This window comes from Vulpes vulpes, chromosome 1 (assembly GCF_048418805.1).
Source record: "Vulpes vulpes isolate BD-2025 chromosome 1, VulVul3, whole genome shotgun sequence".
Taxonomy (NCBI): domain Eukaryota; kingdom Metazoa; phylum Chordata; class Mammalia; order Carnivora; family Canidae; genus Vulpes; species Vulpes vulpes.
Genome location: NC_132780.1, coordinates 33,604,540 through 33,626,069, shown reverse-complemented (window position 1 = coordinate 33,626,069; position 21,530 = coordinate 33,604,540). Strand labels below are relative to the sequence as shown.

The 21,530-nt window shown below is 40.2% G+C and overlaps 1 protein-coding gene across 2 annotated transcripts in view; it reads right to left on the bottom strand.

Annotated features, from left to right (window-relative positions):
* ENTREP1 (endosomal transmembrane epsin interactor 1) overlaps nucleotides 1-21,530 on the bottom strand; it is a 62,949-nt gene that overhangs the window by 34,983 nt on the left and 6,436 nt on the right. For both annotated transcript variants that reach the window (XM_072762327.1, XM_072762318.1), the window contains exon 2: nucleotides 17,516-17,572. In XM_072762327.1, the coding sequence (XP_072618428.1) occupies nucleotides 17,516-17,572 (57 nt within the window). The remainder of the gene's footprint in view (nucleotides 1-17,515; nucleotides 17,573-21,530) is intronic.

Sequence of the window (21,530 nt, the reverse complement as noted above, 5' to 3'; positions counted from 1 at the left end):
ACTAGGGAGATGAGGAGTTACAGTTGAATGAGTAGAGAGTTTCTGTTTGAGATGATGAACAAGTTCTGGAAATGGATAGTAGTGATGGTTGCACAGCATTGTGAAGGTACTCAATGTCACTGTACACTGTACACTTTTAAAGAGTCAAAATGGGGGATGCCTGGGTGGTTCAGCAGTTGAGCATCTGCCTTTGGCTCAGGGCGTGATCCTGGAGATTCGGGATCAAGTCCCACATCGGGCTCCCTGCATGGAGCCTGCTTCTCCCTCTGCCTACGTCTCTGCCTCTCTCTCTCTGTCTCTCATGAATAAATAAAATCTTTTTTTAAAAAGTCAAAATGGTAAATTTTAAAATATGTACATTTTACCCCAACTTTTAAGAATTGCAAAAGAAAAAAAAGAGGTGAAATCCAATTCCCAATTTCCCTCTTTTCTTTTCTTTTTCTTTTTAAGATTTTATTTATTTATTCACAACAGACACAGAGAAAAAGAAGAGAAATAGAGGGAGAAGTAGAATCCTCACAGGGACCCCAAAGCAGGACTCGATCCCTGGACCCAGGATCACCAATCCCAAACTGAAGGCAGATGCTCAACCATTGAGCTACCCAGGCGCCCCACCCTCCCCTTCACTCTAAGCTGGTTTTAGGAACTCATGTGATCAATAGAATGCAGTGGACATCCAAGGGTGGATCTTAGGAAGCCTGATGCCCCCTTTTCCCCCCAGGCCCTTGGAACATTCTTCTCAGACACTCTGCATCACAGAACCCAGCCACCATGCTGGGCAGCTATTATGTGGGGAGGCCACACAGTCATGCTCTGGTCAACAGCCCTTGCTGGGCTACTAGCTGTGTCAATTATAAATATATTCCAAAATATTTGATGTGTGAGGACTGTTATTTATTTCAACACAATCTGATGGCAGGAGAAAGAGAAGAGAATGGTCAGGGGTTTAGATAAAACAAGTCTGAACATGCGTCAGGGATTTTGGTAGCTGGGCCATGAGTATGAGAGGAGCTGTTGTATTCCTCTCCAGTTAGGGGCATATTTGAAATCTTCCATGTCAAAAGAAGGATGAAGAGCAAGTGGACAAAAGGAAATGGGGAGTGGGAGAAGAAAAAGGAGAAGGAGAAGGAAAGGAAGAAATAAACCAAGTGGACTCGTGTCTCCACAAAGTCAATCCCTGGAAAAAAAATGTGGGGGGGGGGGGATGTGGCAGGAAGAATGTTCTGGAACAGAAAAGACTAAAGAGAAGAATCTAATTATATGACTGAACCTTCATTAGGTCCTGGGTTTAAAAAAAAAAAAAAAGAGCTAGTCTATACAGGCATACTTTTTGATAACACATCAAACTGTGCATTTACACATATGGAAATATTCACAGATCATACTCATTAAAAGCTTTTGATTAAGAAGTTATGCAACATTTTGGAGTAACTGGGGAAATGTTAATTAACATGGGCTGAATATTGCATGGCATTAGGAAATTACCAATAACTAAAAAAACAAAAAAAAGAAATTATAGTAACTTTCTTAGTTGTGATAATGTTATTATTCTGAGGTAGAAGAATGCCTTATTTTTAGGAAATGCCTCATGAAGTATATAGATGTGAAGTACCAGAAGCCTAAGACTTTGAAAAAATGAAGAAACAAGAAGGCAAAAATTCAAGAGGTCCAACATCTGTCTACTAGATGTTCTAGGAAGAAGGAGCAAATGGAGGGAAGGAAATAATCAAAGAAACAATAAAGAAAAGTGCTCAGTGTTGAAGAAAGACACATCTTCTAATTAAAAGACCTCAAAGCCGGGCAGCCCTGGTGGCGCAGCAGTTTAGCACGGCCTGCAGCCTGGGGTTTGATCCTGGGGACCCTGGATCGAGTCCCACATCAAGCTCCCTGCATGGAGCCTGCTTCTCCCTCTGTCTAATGCCTCTGCCCCTCTCTCTCTCTCTCTCTCTCTCTCTCTCTCTGTGTGTCTCTAGGAATAAATAAATAAAATCTTTTTAAAAAAATAATAAAAAAAAAAGACCTCAAAGCCTCAAGAAATAAAAGTACTCCAAAAGGGTGAAGAAAAAGAAGACTCACGCCTTGACACATCCTCATGTAATTTCAAAAGACCATCAGAAAAATTATCTGAAACTTGGAAAAAGCAAAGGAGATTTTGGTATTCCAATTATCTGCTTATTTAATTGGCTATTTTTTTAATTCGCTATTTTTTAAAAAGATTTTATTTATTTGTTTAACAGAGAGAGAGAGAGCGCGCGCCAGAGAGCACAAGCAGGAGGAACAGAGGGAGAAGGAGAAGCAAGATCCCTGCTCAGCAGGGAACTTGATGTGGGGTTTGATCCCAGGACCCTGGGATCATGACTTGAGCCAAAGGCAGACACTTAACAGACTGAACCACCCAGGCACCACTTAATTGGCTATTTTACAATTCTGCAGAGGCACCATTTAAGTTGTAGATTTTCTTTTTGGAAGAGATGAAAATAAATTCTGTCCAATGGAACAAGAAACCCTTAAAGTTACCACTCTGGGCCTGCTAGACATCCACCAGTTTTGTATCCATCACAGTAGTCCCCTCTTAACATTACCTACAAATATTTACCTTCTCAAATGTTCTTTGAAGCAGTTTTCCCTCATTAATGACACATGTTCACTTTTTTTTCCCAGGAGTCATGATTTTTATCTTCTTGAAAATTAAGTTTTATCAATACCCAGGTAAAGAAAAGATCTTGAAAGCTTCTAGATATGAAAAAAAAAAAAAGAGGCTGCTTACTAAGGAACAAGAATTAGTCAGCATCAAGCTTCATTCAGTGACAGAAGTCATCAAGGAATGCTTTCTAATTCTGGATAGAAAACTTGTTGAACCTAGAATTCTCTATCCAGACAAACTACCCTTCAAATGGGAGGGCAAAACAAAGACACATCAAGATATTCAAACCCTAAGAGAGCTCCCCGCTTCCCTCACATCATTTCTGAAAAGTTTTATTCGATCATGTTTCTGGCAAAATAAAAAAGGGATTCAAGGAAAAAGAATGCATGAGGCATGAGGTCTAAGAAACAATGGCTGTAATCCAAGAATACAAAGAAAAGAAATTTTCACATGACATCTGTGCAGCAGGCCTGGAACATGATTACGTCCAAACTAGAACAGGAAGTCAGTAGTCCTCCATATGTCCAAAGGAAAAAGTGGAAAAACTAACAGAGAGTGTAATTTAAGAAGCCAGATGAAGAAACCTCACACTTAGACTCAACTGATTTTTAGCAAGTATTCTGAGACTATCAGTGAGGAAGGAAGTCTTTTTAATAAATGATGTTGGGACAACTGGATACCCACATGCAAAAGAATGCACTTGGACTGCTGCCTCACAGCTTATGCAAAAATTTACTCAAAATGGACCACAGACCCAAGAATAAGCTAAAACAAGAAAACTCTTGCAAGAAATATATAAGTAAAGCTTTATAATCGTGGGTTAGATCAGCCTTCTTAAATACTACTGTTTAGCAACATAAGAAAAAATGGATAAACTGGACAACATCACAATGAAAAACTTGTGGGCCTCAAAGGACACCATCAAAAAAGTAAACTGCTAATCATATATCTGATAAGAGACTTGCAGTAAAAAGACAACCCAATGGGAAAATGTGCAAGGAGTCTAAATAGACATTTCTCCAAAGAAGACATGCAAATGACCAAGAAGCGTATGAAAAGATTCTCAGTATCAAATCAAAAACACATTGAGAGACCACATCATACCCATAAAGTTGGCTCTCATCAAAAAGGCATACAATAGTAAGTGTTGGCAAAGATGTGGAGAAACTGGAACCAGGACACACTGCAGACAGAAATGGAAAGTAACACAGCCGCTTGAGGAAACAGTTCCTCAAAATGTTCAACACAGAGATACCATATGACTCAGCCATTCTATCCTAGGTGTATCGGCAAGAGAAATGAAAACAAGTCCACAAAAACTCTGTACACTAATGTTCACAGCAGCATTATTCATGATAGCCAGAAAGTGGCCATGTCCATTATCACCTGATGAATAGATAAATAAAATGTAATACGTCCATCACTGGAATAGTACCCAATAATTCAAAAAGGGGAAAAAGTACTAATACATTCTCTAACATGGATAACCCTTAAAAATGCTATACTAAAAAAATATGCTAGGTGAAAGAAGCCAGTTACAAAGGATCACATATTATATGATTCCCTTTATTTGAAATACCCAGAATAGGCAAATTTATGGAAGCAGACAGTTCATTAGTGGTTTCCCAGGGTTGGGGGTATTGGAAGGAAATGAGAGGGACTTTTTAAAGATTTATTTACTTATTTTGAGAGAGAGAGAGAACACACACACACGGTGAGTGGGGAGGGGCAGATGGAGAGAAAGAATCTTGAGCAGACTCCACACTGAGCATGAACCCCAATGCAGGGCTTGATCTCTTGACCCTGAGATCATGATCTGAGCTGAAATCAAGAGTCAGATGCTTCACCGACTAAGCCACCCAGGCACCTTGGAAATGGAAGGGACTTCTACTGGGTACTGAGTTTCTTTTTGGGGTGATGAAAATGTCCTACAATTGGTGGTGAAGATGTCTGTGCCTATCTGTGAACATGTAACAACTACTGAGCTGTACACTTAACATGGGTGAATGTCATAGTACATCAAATAGAGTTCAATAAAACTGTTTTAAAAAAGAAGGGATCCCTGGGTGGCTCAGTGGTTTAGTGCCTGGGTTCGGCCCAGAGCATGATCCTGGAGTCCTGGAATCGAGTCCCATGTAGGGCTCCCTGCATGGAGCCTGCTTCTCCCTCTGCCTGTGTCTCTGCCTCTCTCTCTCTCTCATGAATAAATAAATAAAATATTAAAAAGAGAAAGAAGAAAAGAAGAAGAAGAAGAAGAAGAAGAAGAAGAAGAAGAAGAAGAAGAAGAAGAGGAGGAGGAGGAGGAGGAGGAGGAGGAGGAGGAGGAGGAGGAAAATAGCAGCTAGATCATCTCTGAGATTAGATGCCTTCTTTGTCAGAAGAACAAAGAAAAGAGCCATTTATAAACTCCAGAAAAGCCCCTAGGTGGCTCAGTGGTTGAGAGTCTCCCTTTGGCTCAGGTCGTGATCCCGGGATCCTGGGATCGAGTCCCGCATCGGGCTCTGCATGGGGAGCCTGCTTCTCCCTCTGCCTGTGTCTCTGCCTTTCTCTGTGTGTGCCTCTCATGAATAAATAATCGAAAGAAAGAAAGAAAGAAAGAAAGAAAGAAAGAAAGAAAGAAAGAAAGAAAGAAAGAAAGAAGAAAGAAAGAAAAAAAGAAAAAGAAAAAGAAAAGAAAAAGAAAAAGAAAAAAGAAAAAGAAAGGAAAGAAGGAAGGAAGGAAGGAAGGAAGGAAGGAAGGAAGGAAGGAAGAAAGAAAGAAAGAAAGAAAGAAAGAAAGAAAGAAAGAAAGAAAGAAAGAAAGAAACTCCAGAAATAACATAAACCTATCCGTCAATGTCATGGTCTGAAACTGAAGTGAACTGAAACGAGGTATGGTACCTAGCAAATGACAGGATCAGAAAGAATAACTAACGGATGTGACTTGGCTGCTCAAGACTGTCCTCTTTTGAGGGACATGGGATTATACCTCCTTTCCTCTAGACTCCATCACTCATGGTGCTACCAAAAATAATTTTTGGTGCTACCAAAAATAATGTCGCCGATCCCTTGAGCAAGCAGGACTCATGAAGGCCAACAGAAACCCACTTTGCTTTCTCCCTCAACGTTGCTGAAGCCCACTTTGTATGGCTGGTTTGTGCTGATGCTCAGATAAATTTGGGGCCAGGCCCACAACCTCTCTGGTCAATATCAGGTGCAAAAAATCCTCCGGCCACTTTAAGTTACAAAAAGTCTCCTTTCCGTAATTAGAATATCTGGACCTGGGTCCTAGTCAAAACTTGGAGCTTCATTTTTAAATTCAAGCTTCTGTCCCTCTTATGAGATGGATCACTATAGGGGAGGAGCAAGCTTGCAGGGGAAAGACAAGGGGTGGCTGCCATCTTCTCTGCTTCCATGCTTTTCGTGTGCACTTCTCCTCCTGAGGTCTGCCAGCCACAGCTCTGTCATTTTGGAGAGGAGGGAATCACAGAGAGACCGGGCCATGTTGGTAAAGAAGGTAAGAGCAGTGAGCACGCCTGGGTTGCTGAGCGGTTGAGCGTCTGCCTTTGGCTCAGGGCCTGATCCCAGGGTCCTGGGATCGAGTCCCTCGTCAGGGTCTCAAGAAGGAGCCTGCTTCTCCCTCTGCCTGTGTCTCTGCCTCTCTCTCTGTGTTTCTCATGAATAAATTAACAATTTATTTTTAAAAAAGAAGGTAAGAGCAGCCACAGTTCACTTGACTCTTCCTGTCTGCTTTCAGCCAGTGTTCACAGACAACTTTCTCCCAAATGATGTTCTGAAGCAGGACTGCTGAGCCTACTATTCTCTACTCTTAAAGCATCCAGAAGAACAGGCCCAGCCTCTCCCCACTTGGCCTTGGACTAGGAAAGCACAACAGTACTTTCCCAACAGTAGTTTTTAACTCTGAGGCCAGAAGGCACTTCAACGAGCCCTTTAAAATTCCCCAGGCAAGTGCCTGACACCAGTCCCAGTCAACCAAGGGTTCTCCAAATGCTTATCTTTTAGCACTCACTCCTTTCCCCATGCGGAGGTGGACTCAAAATGCCACAGCAATTCAGTAACTTTCTCCAAAACATTTGTCTCTTTAATCCCTAATCTTTTTATAGGCCAGGGGATGGAGGTCGGGTAAGGGTTGCAAAATGGTTTTCACCCAAAAGCTTTACAAGTCCTGCTTCAATACTCTAACACTGGACGGGGGGAGCTGTTGGCATTAACTCTCCTGTACTGCAGCCCCAAGTGGATCTGAAAATAAAGAATCCAAAGATGCCTGGGTGGCTCAGTAGGTGAAGCGAAGCATCTGACTTCGGCTCAGGTCATGATCTCAGGGTCCTGGATGGAGCCCAGCCCAGCCCCAAGTGGAGCCCAGCTCCCTGCTCAGCAGGGAGTCTGCTTATCCCTCTGCTTCTGCCCCAACCCCCTCTCAAAAAGGGTTTTTTTAAATAAAATCTTTAAAAATTAAAAAAAATTTTAAAAATAAAGAATGCAATTCTCATATCCTATTACAATCACATTCATATAATGAAAATACTGTAAATGCTATTGTTAGCTTTCACTACTTTAGAAACAATTTATGAATGAAATTTCAGTGGTATAATATAGTTTAAGAGCAAAATGTAAATGTTGAAACACTGAGAATATAAAAGAATAGTTCTATCACCAGGAGGCAGACGGAGGGAAAAAGTAGATTTAAGGGCTAATTTCTTCATCTTATTTTTTTTTAAAGATTTTATTTATTTATTTATTTATTTATTTATTTATTTATTTATTTATTTATTTATTTATAGAGACAGAAACAGAGAGAGAGAGAGGCAGAGACACAGGCAGAGGGAGAAGCAGGCACCATACAGAGAGCCCGACGTGGGACTGGATCCAGGGTCTCCAGGATCAGGCCCTGGGCTGCAGGCGGCGCTAAACCACTGCGCCACCAGGGCTGCCCTAATCTCTTCATCTTATAAAAAAGAATCAAAAAGATACTATCCAAAGTTGATGAATTGAGAAACAGAAGTTTATGAAATTATTTAAAATTATAGTCATTGAGAGGAGAAATAATAATTTCAAAAAAAATAGAAGATAAATAGGAGACAATGTTATGAATCTCTCATCTTTAGGATGGAGATAAACACCAGGGCACTAAAATCAAAGTTTAAAATGGCTAATGGGGGGATCCCTGGGTGGCTCATCAGTTTAGCGCCTGACTTCAGCCCAGGGTATGGTCCTGGGGTCCCCGGATCGAGTCCCACATCGGGCTCCCTGCATGGAGCCTGCTTCTCCCTTTGCCTGTATCTCTGCCTGCGTCTCTGCCTTTCTCTGTCTCTCACAAATAAATAAACAAAATCATAAATAAATAAATAAATAAATAAATAAATAAATAAATAAATAAGTAAATAAATAAAATGGCTAATGGGGAGTGTGCTCAGGTTTGGGTGATTGGAGAAATGCACTATTTTTAATTAAAGTAAGGAGTTTAATAATGACTATTTTTATAAAATAGTCTAATGACTATTTTTAATTAAATTATTTATTTATTTTATTTAATAATTTATTTAAATTATTTATTATATATTTTTAATATATTTATAAAATAGTCTAATGACTATTTTTAATTAAAGTAAGGAGTTTAATAATGAACTCCTTAAATAAGTATTTTCTTTATCTTATTTTTTTTTAAGATTTTATTTATTTATTCATAGAGACACAGAGAGAGAGCGAGGCAGAGGCACAGGCAGAGGGAGAAGCAGGCTCCATGCAGGGAGCCCAACGTGGGACTCGATCCAGGGTCCCCAGGATCAAACCCCGGGCTGCAGGCGACACTAAACCACTGCGCCACCGGGGCTGCCCAGTATTTTCTTTATCTTAAAAGGCATATAGTAAATTATCAAATGTCATGATGTCACAGTGGTATGTTTAATGTTTAATGTAGTGCATGTGTATGTCACATATATACATCACGTTATATATGTCATATGTTATATATACATACACATAGTTTATGCTACACATGTTTGATAAATATATATAACATGTTTATATGCCACATATATGTTTATATATGGTGTGCATATATATACTATATATGTTTGACACACACAATGTGCATATAGATCATTTATAAGAATATTTTGTGGATATAAACACAAAATAAATAGAAGACAGTCTCAGAGAGGTGATTTATTTATTATGCCCTAAATTATACAATCAGGGGACCCAAAGTCCAGGAGAGTCAGTTTGCATTAATGAGAAAGATCCAGGTCTGACTCAAATCTATACTCTTTTGTCTCCATCAACTTGCAGAATATCTGCTAAAAGACAATGTCCATTTATAAATTATTCTATTTTCTCCATTAAAGAACTCCATGGGCCACTCTTTCATATCCTTATTAGGAAATTACAGCTAAAAAAAAAAAGGAAATTACAGCTAGTAAGATCCAATCTGCCACCACCCCAGCCCTGACATCCAACACCAAGCGTTCACCATTAATTAATCTAATTTGAGCACCCACTGGACTTCTTGTTTTTCATCTGAGTTACCATAAATGACCAAATATTTAAAATGAATCCCTTTCATTAATTTTTGAATTCATTTTTTAAATTGTTATAAGAGTAACATTCACAGAAGAAAAAAATCACGGTCCTACAGCAGAGTTCTTGATTATGAATAACGGAAACCAACGCAGGCTATTTAAACAGAAAAGGAATTTCTTGCAGGGCTATCAGGTAGCTCACAGAATCCCCAGGAACCAGGCTCAGAAACCTGGGAAGAAGCCAAGGGAAGCTGGGAGCTGGGACCTCTACCAAGGTCGTGCCCCAGGAAAACCAGGTCCTTGGTTGCCAGCCTTGGACACCGGTTGTCTCTTTTGCTTAAGGAAGTCTAAGCTGCCCGGCCTATTCTGCATTAGCTTCAGAGTCCTGGGCAGGAGCTTCCATGAGTAGAGGTCAACTGGCTCACATCCTGGTTGCTGGTGTACAGGAGTGTCAGTATCTGGTCTCAGAAGCTTCCAGCATGGGAGGCAGGACCCGGCCTCCAACCGAGATTCACACAAAGGCAAATAAAACTCCAAAAGAAAGTTCTGATATACGGAGGCTGATCACCAAACCCAAACAAAACAAGGAAACCAAACAGCCTCTTGGTCCCACAACACAATGCATATCCTCTCTAGATATAAAATGGGAAATCAAAGTCTCCTCTTTCCCTTCCCGCTGCACTCAACAGAAGTGCCTACTGTAAACAGTTCCTTGTATATCCTTTCAGAAATGTTCCACGTGACTATAAACACATATGTAAAGATCTCCCAGATTTAAAAAAAAAAAAAAGTAAAAAAAAACCACCGTATGTATTATAACTTTCCATATGACAAGTTATCTATTTTAAGATGCTCGCCAATTCAAAATGGTCTCCCTTCTTGCCCCAAATCACTCATGGCTCCTGCGTCTCTCTCATAGGCATAGCAGAAGTGGATCCCTCTAGCTATGGGGCCCGGACAGCCCAGACACAGGACTGGCTGGAGGGCTCCCTTCTATAACCCAGACACCTACCACCACAGTGTGTCTACAATGCACTTTGACATACTTCGGCACAGACAGTGTGATACTATGTACCTATCAGCTGGCCCACCCAACACCCTAAGGACGGTCAGGGATTCAAATACCAGGAGAGTCAATTTGCATTTATGAGAAAGGCCACACTCCAGAAGCTTCCTTTGCCTTCCTCTCTCAACAACAACCAAGCAACTTTGTTATGAAGTTAGCTTGTTTAATTGCATAAAGGATGAAACTCTTAGCTTGTTTAATTGCATAAAGGATGTTAAAAATGGGTTTTCTGTGAAATTTGGGGTAAGAACCAAAACCAACATAATTTCCTGTCCCAACGCTCATCAATTCTGGGGCTGACCATACTTTTCTGACTCTGTATTAAACAATACTGAGAACAAGCAAAGATAATCTAGCTACTTGCCCCAAGAACTATTTGTTCCTCAAACGTAAGACTGTGAACCAACTAACAAAGGTAAGACTGTGAACCAACTAAAACAGTTTATCAAAACTAACAGCTTACTCATTAAATCTTGCTCCCAGGACCTCCCCTCCATTCACCCCCTAATCCAAAACTATTATGTCATAAGCTTTGCCTAAACCCTACCAATTCTTTATCTTGCAAAGGCCACTTTATAATCCCCCAGCAGGGGTCCTCAAACCCTACAAATAGGCTCTCTTTGATTCACCCTTTCTGAGAACTAGAGGCAAGGAGGTGTCCTCCCTTACTGCAGCAGATCTCATAAACTTAGCTTCGCATGATCAGCAGGATTTCAAGGAACCGCAATGGTTTTCAAGACAAATGGGTGCAACAAAAACCAGAGGTAAAAAATTGTTCACACTGTCCTGAAAGCTTAGTAAAAATTTTAGCCCTTTACCCTTTAAGCTTCCAGAACAGAGTGCATGAACAACTGTTTTGTCTGTTGGCTAATAAGTGCTTGCATGTGTAGCAGAATTTGGCCTGAGGCTCACTTTCATTGTAATAATTGACTTGGCAGGAAGGTTACCTCAAAGCTTTGGTAATTACCTGTCGCTGACAAACTAAACATGCTAATGAGAGCACACCCAGATGGCTGAAGACAGTTGGAAAGCAAGAAACTGCTTAGGCCTTGATTCTGCCCAGAGATGGGCCACCCAGAGTACTTCCAGTTCCTGAAGATGCCAGGTTCTTACCCAATACACGGTTTTGGGGAGCAGATGATCAGAGGAGAGAAATGAAAGCTCTGTTGCCAGCAGACTAAGCCCACTGTGGTCACAGATAAGCCTGAGCCCAGCCCAGGGTGCATTCATGATGCCTAAATCCATATTTTGCTGCCATGGGTTACCTGATGACACGCCAAACTGAGAGACCAAATCTCCCCTTTAAGATATTCTCAGTGGATGACGCAAATGATTCATAATGTGCTTGCCTTAATCTTAGGTCCCATTTTACACTTTACAGTTTCAACATGCATCCCTGTCTACAATCCTAAGAAATGGGCGCATGCCCATTGTACAGATGAGGAAACTGATCAGATAATTTCCTTGGCCAGTCACTGATTGAAAGTGGCAGGATTAAGACTCAAAGCTGACCCTCCTCGTGCCGTGTTCAATTCTGCCTCTTGCTCTTTTCAATCAAGGATAAACTTCCTCCATCTCTTGTCACTTGAGAACTTGAAAAAGAATTGGACAGTCACAAATAAGAAAATTATTTGTTTAATTATTTATTTATTTATTTATTTATTTATTTATTTTAGAAAATAATTTAAATTACAAACACACACACACAGAGTTGCTGGGCCTAGAGAAGTACTGAACAATTTGCTAATGGAGGACTAGTGGAGGAATGGTATAAAGAAAGGAGCAGTGGACTAGAAGTCAACATCCCCAGTTCTTTCTAATAATAGTTCATGCGTTTGTGAACTGAACAAGCTAGTTAATTCCTGAGCCACTGGTCCCTTATATATAAAATAGGAAAAATACCTGCTGTATAAACCACATAACTAAAGATATAAACTCTTAAACATTATATACATGCAATGGAGGATTATTAATTATTCTGAAGAGGGAGAATAGTCATCTATTTTTATTCCTTAAAGAACCAAGAATGAAATAATCATAGTATTTTTAAAGGGAGCTTATAATGGCCTGTTGAAAATGTCTATTAAAAGTTAAAACACCCTCCAGGTAACTAATAAGGTTTCTGGAAACCTACATAATGAGAGCTAAAGGACTCTTAAAAGATTGCTCTGATATAAGTTCATCATTTTACAGAGGCAGAAACCAAGAGATGGGGGAGCCTCGGTGGCACAGCGGTTTGACGCCGCCTGCAGCCCAAGGTATGATCCTGGAGACCCGGGATGGAGTCCCACGTCGGGCTCCCCACATGGAGCCTGCTTCTCCCTCTGCCTTTGTCTCTGCCCCCCCCCCCCCCCGTGTCTCTATAAATAAATAAAATATTTTTAAAAAAAAGAAACCAAGAGATGCTCCCAAGGTCACCGATAATCAGTGGTGATGTGTCAGCATTAAAATGCAAGTGTCTTGAACCCTCAAACCAAGACTCATTCTGAATTCTTGACAGCCAGGAAATACACTTGAAAGAACCAGAATGCACAAAGTTCAAGCTTCAGAGTTCATTTTATAAATGTACAGATTCCTAAACTGCCCACTGGTATTTTGACCTCTCCTGGTCTTGTCATCAGAAATGAAAGGGCCACCATTTACCTCGCAGCTAACCCACCTACAAGTTTCTGACTATCTGGTGGGCTAATTCCTCAATCTTTTGAGAGTGTCTGGGTGATCCATGACTCTCCCTTCAAGGCACAATAAAATGGAAAGAACCCAGATCCCTAAATGGCTTTGTGGAGCAGAACCACCTTGCCAGCCTAGCCTGTTTGGACAGTTAGATGAGAGGATGGAATGTCTACATATGTTACCAAACCATTTTTAGTCTCTTTTGGGGTAATGAAGTCTTATCCTAAATTCCATAATCTTGAAGTTAGAAGAGAAAATAGCCAGTTCATCTACCACTTCTATTCTCCATCTAGGGTACACACACAAGTGCACACACACACAGCTTGATCCTACTCGTAGTCAAAAATAGTTATAAATGCAATGGAATATTACTCAGCCATTAGAAACGACAAATACCCACCATTTGCTTCAACGTGGATGGAACTGGAGGGTATTATGCTGAGTGAAGTAAGTCAATCGGAGAAGGACAAACAGTGTATGTTCTCATTCATTTGGGGAATATAAATAATAGTGAAAGGGAATATAAGGGAAGGGAGAAGAAATGTGTGGGAAATATCAGAAAGGGAGACAGAACATAAAGACTCCTAACTCTGGGAAACGAACTAGGGGTGGTGGAAGGGGAGGAGGGCGGGGGGTGGGGGGGAATGGGTGACGGGCACTGAGGGGGGCACTTGACGGGATGAGCACTGGGTGTTATTCTGTATGTTGGCAAATTGAACACCAATAAAAAATAAATTTATTTAAAAAAATAGTTATAAATGTTTACAAACCATGTTCCAAGATTATTATTTTTGTTTTGGACACATGAATATCTTATCGGTATAAGGAAGAGGATCCAGTAAATGAACAATTCCAGCTCTTGAGTTTCCATGAAAACTTGAGTTTGACCAGTATAAAACCTAATGTAATCACTGAAGCAATCACAAAAGGAGCACAAATATAAACAGTTTTCAAAAGGAAGTATTCAAGGGTTCTCGATAAGTGTGCATCCAATAACTCAAAATGAAGATAGCTTGCCTCTCAAAGGGCTCTCTGGGAAGACCAACCTGCACCCCCTTCCAACCTCTAACATCAATATACCCCCTGACCACCCTTAAGTAGAAAGGGGAAGAATACGACATTCCAGAGGCAAGAACAAAGAGACAAATTTAAGACAAAAGCAAAAAAGAAACGTCGGGAACTCAGGACCTAAACTTCTTATTGGCTGCCAAATTAACTTCACAGTCAACAACAGACATATCTATAGCACACTGGCCCTAGGACACAGGGTGAAGAAGTTGGACAAGACCCCTGTCTTCATAAACTATCTACAGTAGGGAGACAGACAGCAAGTAGTAAACGAACAACACACAGGTTAATTATGGACTATCAAGCCAAAAGTCAGTGCTGGGATATGTTGAGAGGTAGGGACACAGGGACACAGGGCCACTATTGTTGGGGTGGTTAGGGAAGGCCTCCTTCAGGAAGTGACTGCTAAGCTGAGACCCAGAAAAAAAGGAGCCAGCCAAGCAGGGGAAGAAGGTCCCAAGTTGGTTAAGACAGCCTGGTTGTGTTTCAGCCAGAAGGAGCCCCTGTGGGTAGAGTACAGGATATGAAGGGGAGAAAAACTGGGAGTGACCAGCCAAGCCCCCATCTGCCACCCCGCACAGGGCCCTACTGGCTCTCTGATGGAACGTGGTCTCCAGCAGCACATTCCCTAAACTCAGGAAGAGGCCTGGGGGAAGCCAAAGAGAAGGTGAAGCAGCCATTATGGGGGATGCGGGGTGGGGGAGGTGGAAGAGCCATCCCTTGATGTCACTAGATTATCCCCTCTGTTCAGCAAAGAAAACTAGACTCAGGAAAGTTAAGTGGCTTATACATTATACAGCTCTTTAGGGGATGAGCTGGGACTCAGACTAGGAGTGTCTCACTGACATATCCAGTTTCTTTCTAACATCACATGACTTTTTAAAAATTTTTTAACATAATAAAGGCATGTGGCGCAGGTTATAACAGAATACTGCGGAGATTCACGTGAACCGAGGATTTTTTACTTATGATATTGACCAAGGCTCAAATGATCTCTTGATATACCCAGAAAGTTTGTCCTTGTACAATGCCTACCAACTGATTTATCTTCTTTATAAATTGATGTTAATTAACATTTCAAAACAATCTCTACTTGACCTTCTAAACACGTAATTCATAAGTTAAAATAGAGAAGTTCCTGTATTCAACAGGCTTATAATTGATGGCGATACAGAAATATGACAGAAGGCCATTCAGGCAGGCATGTGGACCCCTTGTACATGGAGACATAACATTTACTGATGTGAAAGTAATTAATGTACTATGAAACCGAAAAAGCAGAGCAAAACATGGTATACGTACAAACTGGTTATAACTTAGAGCAACCCTGTCAGGATCCCTCTTACTTCTGAGAGCTTTCCCTGTATCTTTGCTTAACAAACCTCTATCGCTTTACTAAAAAAAAAAAACAAAAACTGGTTATAACTTTGACAAAGTTGTACCTATTCTTATCAACAAAGATGAGAAATACATCTAAAGGCATGCAATAAAAATACATCTCTATTAAGGTCATTTTCTTCTACAGTTGTTTGAGCTCACATAATACATCTATGAGGCATCTTTCCAAAAGAAAACAATGTTAGAGAAATAAATGTCTTAAAAGGTTGACCTTCTTAATATCTACCTAGAACACACGCTCACATTCTTCTCACCATTTGAAATCTTAAAAGTACAAATAGCATTAGAGATTTTCTAATTTCAAATTAAATGCCTGATATTTGTATTACTGAGCATTTCAGTATGGACCCAATGGAAAAATCAGGGCAAAAAATGACTCCTATACTAATTACCATTAGTATAAACATTGGACACCAACCAACATTTTTCTAGAGAGTTGTTGCAAAACAGACCTCAGCCACTCATATGTCATAAAAGTCATCCGAAGTCTCATTTTCTCCTACTCTGCTATCTTGTAGATTAAAATGCTGCACCTAATTTACTCCTTCCAGAAATATTAACAGCATTTCACTAAGTGCTATAACTGGTGGATTTCTAAAATGTTGCCTAAATTGTCTTGTGGGCCTGAAAACTCTTTAGTTTTTCAAGACCATCAACTCAGTACTAGGCTCCATTACTCTGACTGTATTATACAGTGGGTTTCTTCTCCCTGCATTTAAGAATTTAGCTAGTTTTGTATTTATCACCCACCACCCAACAAACAGTGGTCTGCTTGAGATGAACTGTTAAGTATATACACAAAACCATTTTAGAAGATTATTTAACCCTATTTCAAAATGGATGGGAGAAAAATCAAGGGACGTGATATGGAAAAAATTTTTTTCATTATATGTATTTCAAATCGCATTTGTCAGAACTTCTACTTCATCTTTAAAAGTTGGCAACTCTATTGGTCTATTTTTTATAGTATTCCCTGAACCCAAAGGACATAGCAAATAAAAACAAAAAACAACAACAAAAAAAAAAAAAAAAAAAAAAAAAACAAACATTGGGAATGTACCAAATGCCACTGAATCGTGAACTTTAAAATGGGTTAACTTTATGTGACTTTTACCACAATAACTAAAAAAAAAGGATAAAGTTACCAACGTATGCCTTTATTACCATAAAAATATACGTGTGATAGAGAATATAAGAAGTCTAAGCCATGAAATTGAGATGTCCAACCAAAGCAAAAAAATAATAATAATAAATTATGTATTCATGATTTAATACCTGAGATTTACTTCAAAAGAATATACAGGGTGGGGGGTCGCCTGGGTGGCTCAGCAGTTGAGCATCTGCCTTGAGCTCAAATCATAATCCCAGAGTCCTGGGATCAAGTTCCATGTCAGGCTCCCTACAGGGAGCCTGCTTCTCCCTCTGCCTGTGTCTCTGCCTCTCTCTGTCTCTCATGAATAAAATGAATAAATAAATAAAATCTAAAAAAAAAAAACCTATAAAACAAAAAAGAATATACAGGGGAAAAGAATATGGGGAGCAGAGGGATGGGTGCAGGTCTAGCTGAACAAGGCTGGCTGAGTTGGTAGTTGCTGAGTGATCAGCATAGGGAGTTCATTACATTATTCTCTCTGCTTTAGTATATGTTTAAAAATGTCCATAGCAAACCATTTTTTTACAATTACATCTTTACAATAAATCTAACCCTGTTACTAGAAACTGGCTAGGTACATGAGAAGTTTAAAATGTATCAGAAGGGCCCCCTGGGTGGCTCAGTCAGTTGAGCATCTGCTTTCAGTCATAATCCCAGGAGCCCTGGAGCCCTGCAGCGTTGGGCTCCCTGCTCAGCGGGGACATCTGCCTCTCCCTCTCCCTCTGTCCCCCAAGCCCCGTTCATGGGTGTGCTCTCTTTCTCGATCTGCTCTCTCTCAAATAAATAAATAATCTTTTTAAAAAATGAATCAGAAAAGTGACAAAATTATCATCTCGCTTTACCATTATGAGAATATCTCCTTCCAAGAGTCATCATTGTTAGCTTCTTTTTTTAACGAACAAGAAAGCTTTGGCATTTCTTCAGTGGTTGAATCCGACAGACTTCATACATAGCACATTTTAGAAAGAGTAACAATTTATGAGATCAGTACATACCAGGAGTATCATAGGCCGCTTCCAAGTTGTTAATCCTATGATTCCAGAGAGTATCACCTACAAGGATAAACAGTATCATAAATCTAGAAATGTGACCAATTCCAATAAACTAATCCTAGTCTTTAAAGCTTTTTTTCTTTTCAAAAAAAAATCTGAAACCTCAAAGCCTTCTAATTCAAACACTTAATATTCCTGCTGATTACATGAGCCCTGGTAGACCACTTTGGGCTCTCTTTCCCCCCAAAGCCCCCAAAGCTTTTTTTATTGACTATATATGTTTTTTCTTAAGGTCAACTAAGAACACACAAAGAGGGGTGCCTGGGTAGGTCAGTCAATAGAGCATCTGCTTTTGGCTCAGGTCGCGATCTCAGTCCTGGGATGGAGCCCCATGTGGGGGGGTCCCTCTGCCCTTCCTCCTGCTTGTGCTCTTTCTCTCTCAAATAAATACAATCTTAAAACAAAAAAAAACAAAAAAAAACCACACACACAGAGTAGCCTGTCCTTCCAGTTAGTGAAGGAATCAGTATTGCCATCCAAGCTCTCTGCCCCAGAGCACCTAAACTATTGCCATTATCAGCCTCACATGACACAGTGTACCTGCAGCCCTCTCTTCATTATTTTTTTTTCTTTTTTTTTTTTCCTCTCTTCATTAGATGGATACCCATCCTTTGTGGGACAAGTCAACTCCCTGAAGTGGTACACAAGGTCTGTCAGAACCATCCTCTGCCCACTTCGCAAGCCTGGTTTCTATGCACTCCTGCCCCTCCACCACCCACCTTCCTCCCAGGCACACCTGTCCCCCATCAGATTGGCCAGGCTTTAGACACCGCAGGGCTCTGTGTAGCTCTTTGCTGCAGTGTCTTCTCCTCCCAGCTCCCCTCAGAGCTGCCTGAGAACTACTATGCATCCTGCAAGATCCTGGCTAGCAGTCACCTCCTCCCAGAAGCCCTCACTGATCCCACCACCCCACACTCCTGGATGCCCTCTACACAATCTTCTCCCCAAAACACTCTCTGTCGTAATAACTTTTGAGAAGTGCATCTCTGCCTTGCCCACCAACTGTGAACTCCTACTTTGTCTCCCAATCCTTGGCTCCCAGCCTGGTACCTGTCACATGACTGGCAAGTGATAAATGTTCCTCAGCATTTATTCCACAAAGAGGAGAAGGACTACGGTGAGAAAAGTCTCAAGGTGCCTGGGTGGCTCAGTGGGTTGAGCATCTGCCTCCCGCTCAGGTCATGATCTCAGGATCCTGGGATCGAACCCTGTGTGGGGCTTCCTGCTGAGTGGGGAGCTGCTTCTCCCTCTCCCTCTAGTCCTCCTCCTGCTTGTGCTGTCTCTCTCTCAAATAAATAAATAAAATCTTTAAAATAAAATAAAAGTTTCATATTGCAAAGTGACACTTCGATAAATAACAATCCAAAATCCTTGGTAAAGAAGAATCAGCATTTTGCCAAAATATAAACTGTAAATCAATGTCAGCCCTCTGGATAACACAGTTCACTAAGCAGTCAGGAAAGAACAATCAAAGTGATTATTCAGCTCAGGGACATTCTCATGTCACTGGAGCACGTTTACCTTTGTGGAACAGTATGCATGCATCTGCTCAATGCCATCATGAGGGTTTTCCTTTATGTGCACTTTTTACCAAAATCCCTCAAAGGTACCAGCTCACAATTATTGCTTATCAACTACAAATCAGTAGGGATTTTAGTGTTACTTCAAATCAAAGTTCACAGGCCTATAAATGCTCTCCGTTTTCCATTTACTGGCTTGAGAGTAAATCATTTTACTATGTCAAACCAGGAGAGGACAAATGTACCCACTTCTATCAAGGATAGGAAACCACTTGTGGCCAGATAGGCAACAGATTCTTGTATTCCATTTATGTTTAAACATACTATCAGCTGCCTGCCCACTAGCACTATATCCTTGCAATCATCTTACATTCAATAGGCTCTTTCTTCATTCTGAATGATTTCTGGCTGGAGACACACAGGACATGTGTCTGCATGTGTCTGCATCTACTTTACAAACTGGGACTTGAAATCCATGAGACCTTGGAGTCCACGTTCCCCACCTGGCTTCTAAATAACTATGTGACCTTGGCCAAGTCAGATCACTTTTCTGGTCCTCATTCTCATTTCCTTAGAAATGTGGTTAAGTGAAGGAAACCATTTCTGGGCCTCTTCCAACTCAAAAGTGTACCCTGCTGTGATGGTAGTGATTCCTCGGGATTCCCTGAAATCCAGCACTGGTTCCACCTGCAGACTGTGTGTGGGCACAGATGCTTGCATGTGTGTGTGCATGTTAAATTTTTGTGTGCACACATGTGCGTGCATGTGTGTGTCCACATCGGCATGTATTCCCTGCCTGCCCACCCGGCTGCTCACTGGACTTAGCTCAGGAAATGGAACTATTTTTGCAAAAACATACTGAGACATTTGACTGCCCTTGAGGGAAACACTAACTGCTCACTTCACTAAAATATAAATATGATGTAAATTATCAGTTAGTGTTTGGTATTTAGACCACCTGATTCCCTTAATATAAAACCCTGTGGTTCAGCTTTTTGGAACACAGTTTTTTCCATTAAAACAATATGATCATTAAAATGAAGTGTCCAGGGACACCTGGGAGGCTCAGTGGTTGAGCAACTGCCTTTGGCTCAGGTCGTGACCCCGGGGTCCTGGGATCAAGTCCCACATCGGGCTCCCTTCAGGGAGCCTGCTTCTCCCTCTGCCTGTGTCTCTGCCTCTCTCTCTGGGTGTCTCTCATGAATAAATAAATAAATCTTTATAAGATAAACAAAAATAAAATAAAATGGAGTGTCCAGCCCAGCCCATAAAAATAGCTAGAAACCTCAGCTATACTTTCCACCTCCCCCACCAGCCACATCATCCCACCTTCACCCACATTAACAATTTGGTGTGCTTACATATTTTACACATGTACATATTTTTCTTTAAATTCTTATTACTAGACAAATATGTATATGTGTATATTTACACATGTACAGAGGTGAACTTTTATAAAAAATGGGTCATAAAAGATACTTGTCCTCCTCTTATTTTTCATTCTCAATAAATGCCTCCAGGGAATCTCTTCACGTCTGTCCACTGGAGTAGCTCTCATTCATTTCCGTTTAATGGCTATATAATATTCCTTTGTATGGTTTACCTAATGCAGTCAATCATTTCCATATTCATTGATACTCTATTTCCAGTTTTTTGCCCTCATAATCAATGCTATGATAACCATTTAAGACCACGTAATGCCTAAAAACAAGTGCTTTTTATTTCTGTTGGATAAAATCCCAGGAGTAGGGTTGATAAGGTAAAAGGGAAAAATATACATATGTATTTATATATTTAATAGATTGTGACAGATATAATTGTCATTTAAAATCAAGGGTCTCTGAAATGAACTAAGCTATCTTTATTATTTTTTGAGGGAGAATTTTGCATATGTGAGCAACAAACTAAACTTAAAACATAATTTTTAAAATATGTACAAAATGTATTTGACAAATAATAAATATCAATAATCTCGAAATACCTATGACCACAAAGATACTTAAGACCCAGTAGGAAGAAATATAAACCTTATTAACCTTATTAAAATATATATCTTATTAAATATAAACCTTATTAAGCAATATTAAATAAAGACTCAATTCAACATATACCATATTCATGGATTATAAAGCAAAATACTTAAAGATAATAAATAAATTTCCATTTGAATTATTTTATAGACTCAGCACACACTCACATTAAATCCCAACAGGATTTTTCTAAGTTAGGGCCAGAGTCAACAAATGAATGAATGGACTAGTGAATAAAGGAATGAATGAAGATCAGAAATAGGGGATGAACCTGCTTAAAGATGACTATTTCAGCCTAAATGCATTTTCACTCATGTGCTCCTAAGAGAATACCAACAGCAAAAAGCAGCTTCATTAGCATTCTTTCCACCCAGTGCAAGATGAAACTTGCCATGAGTGAACAAGCAA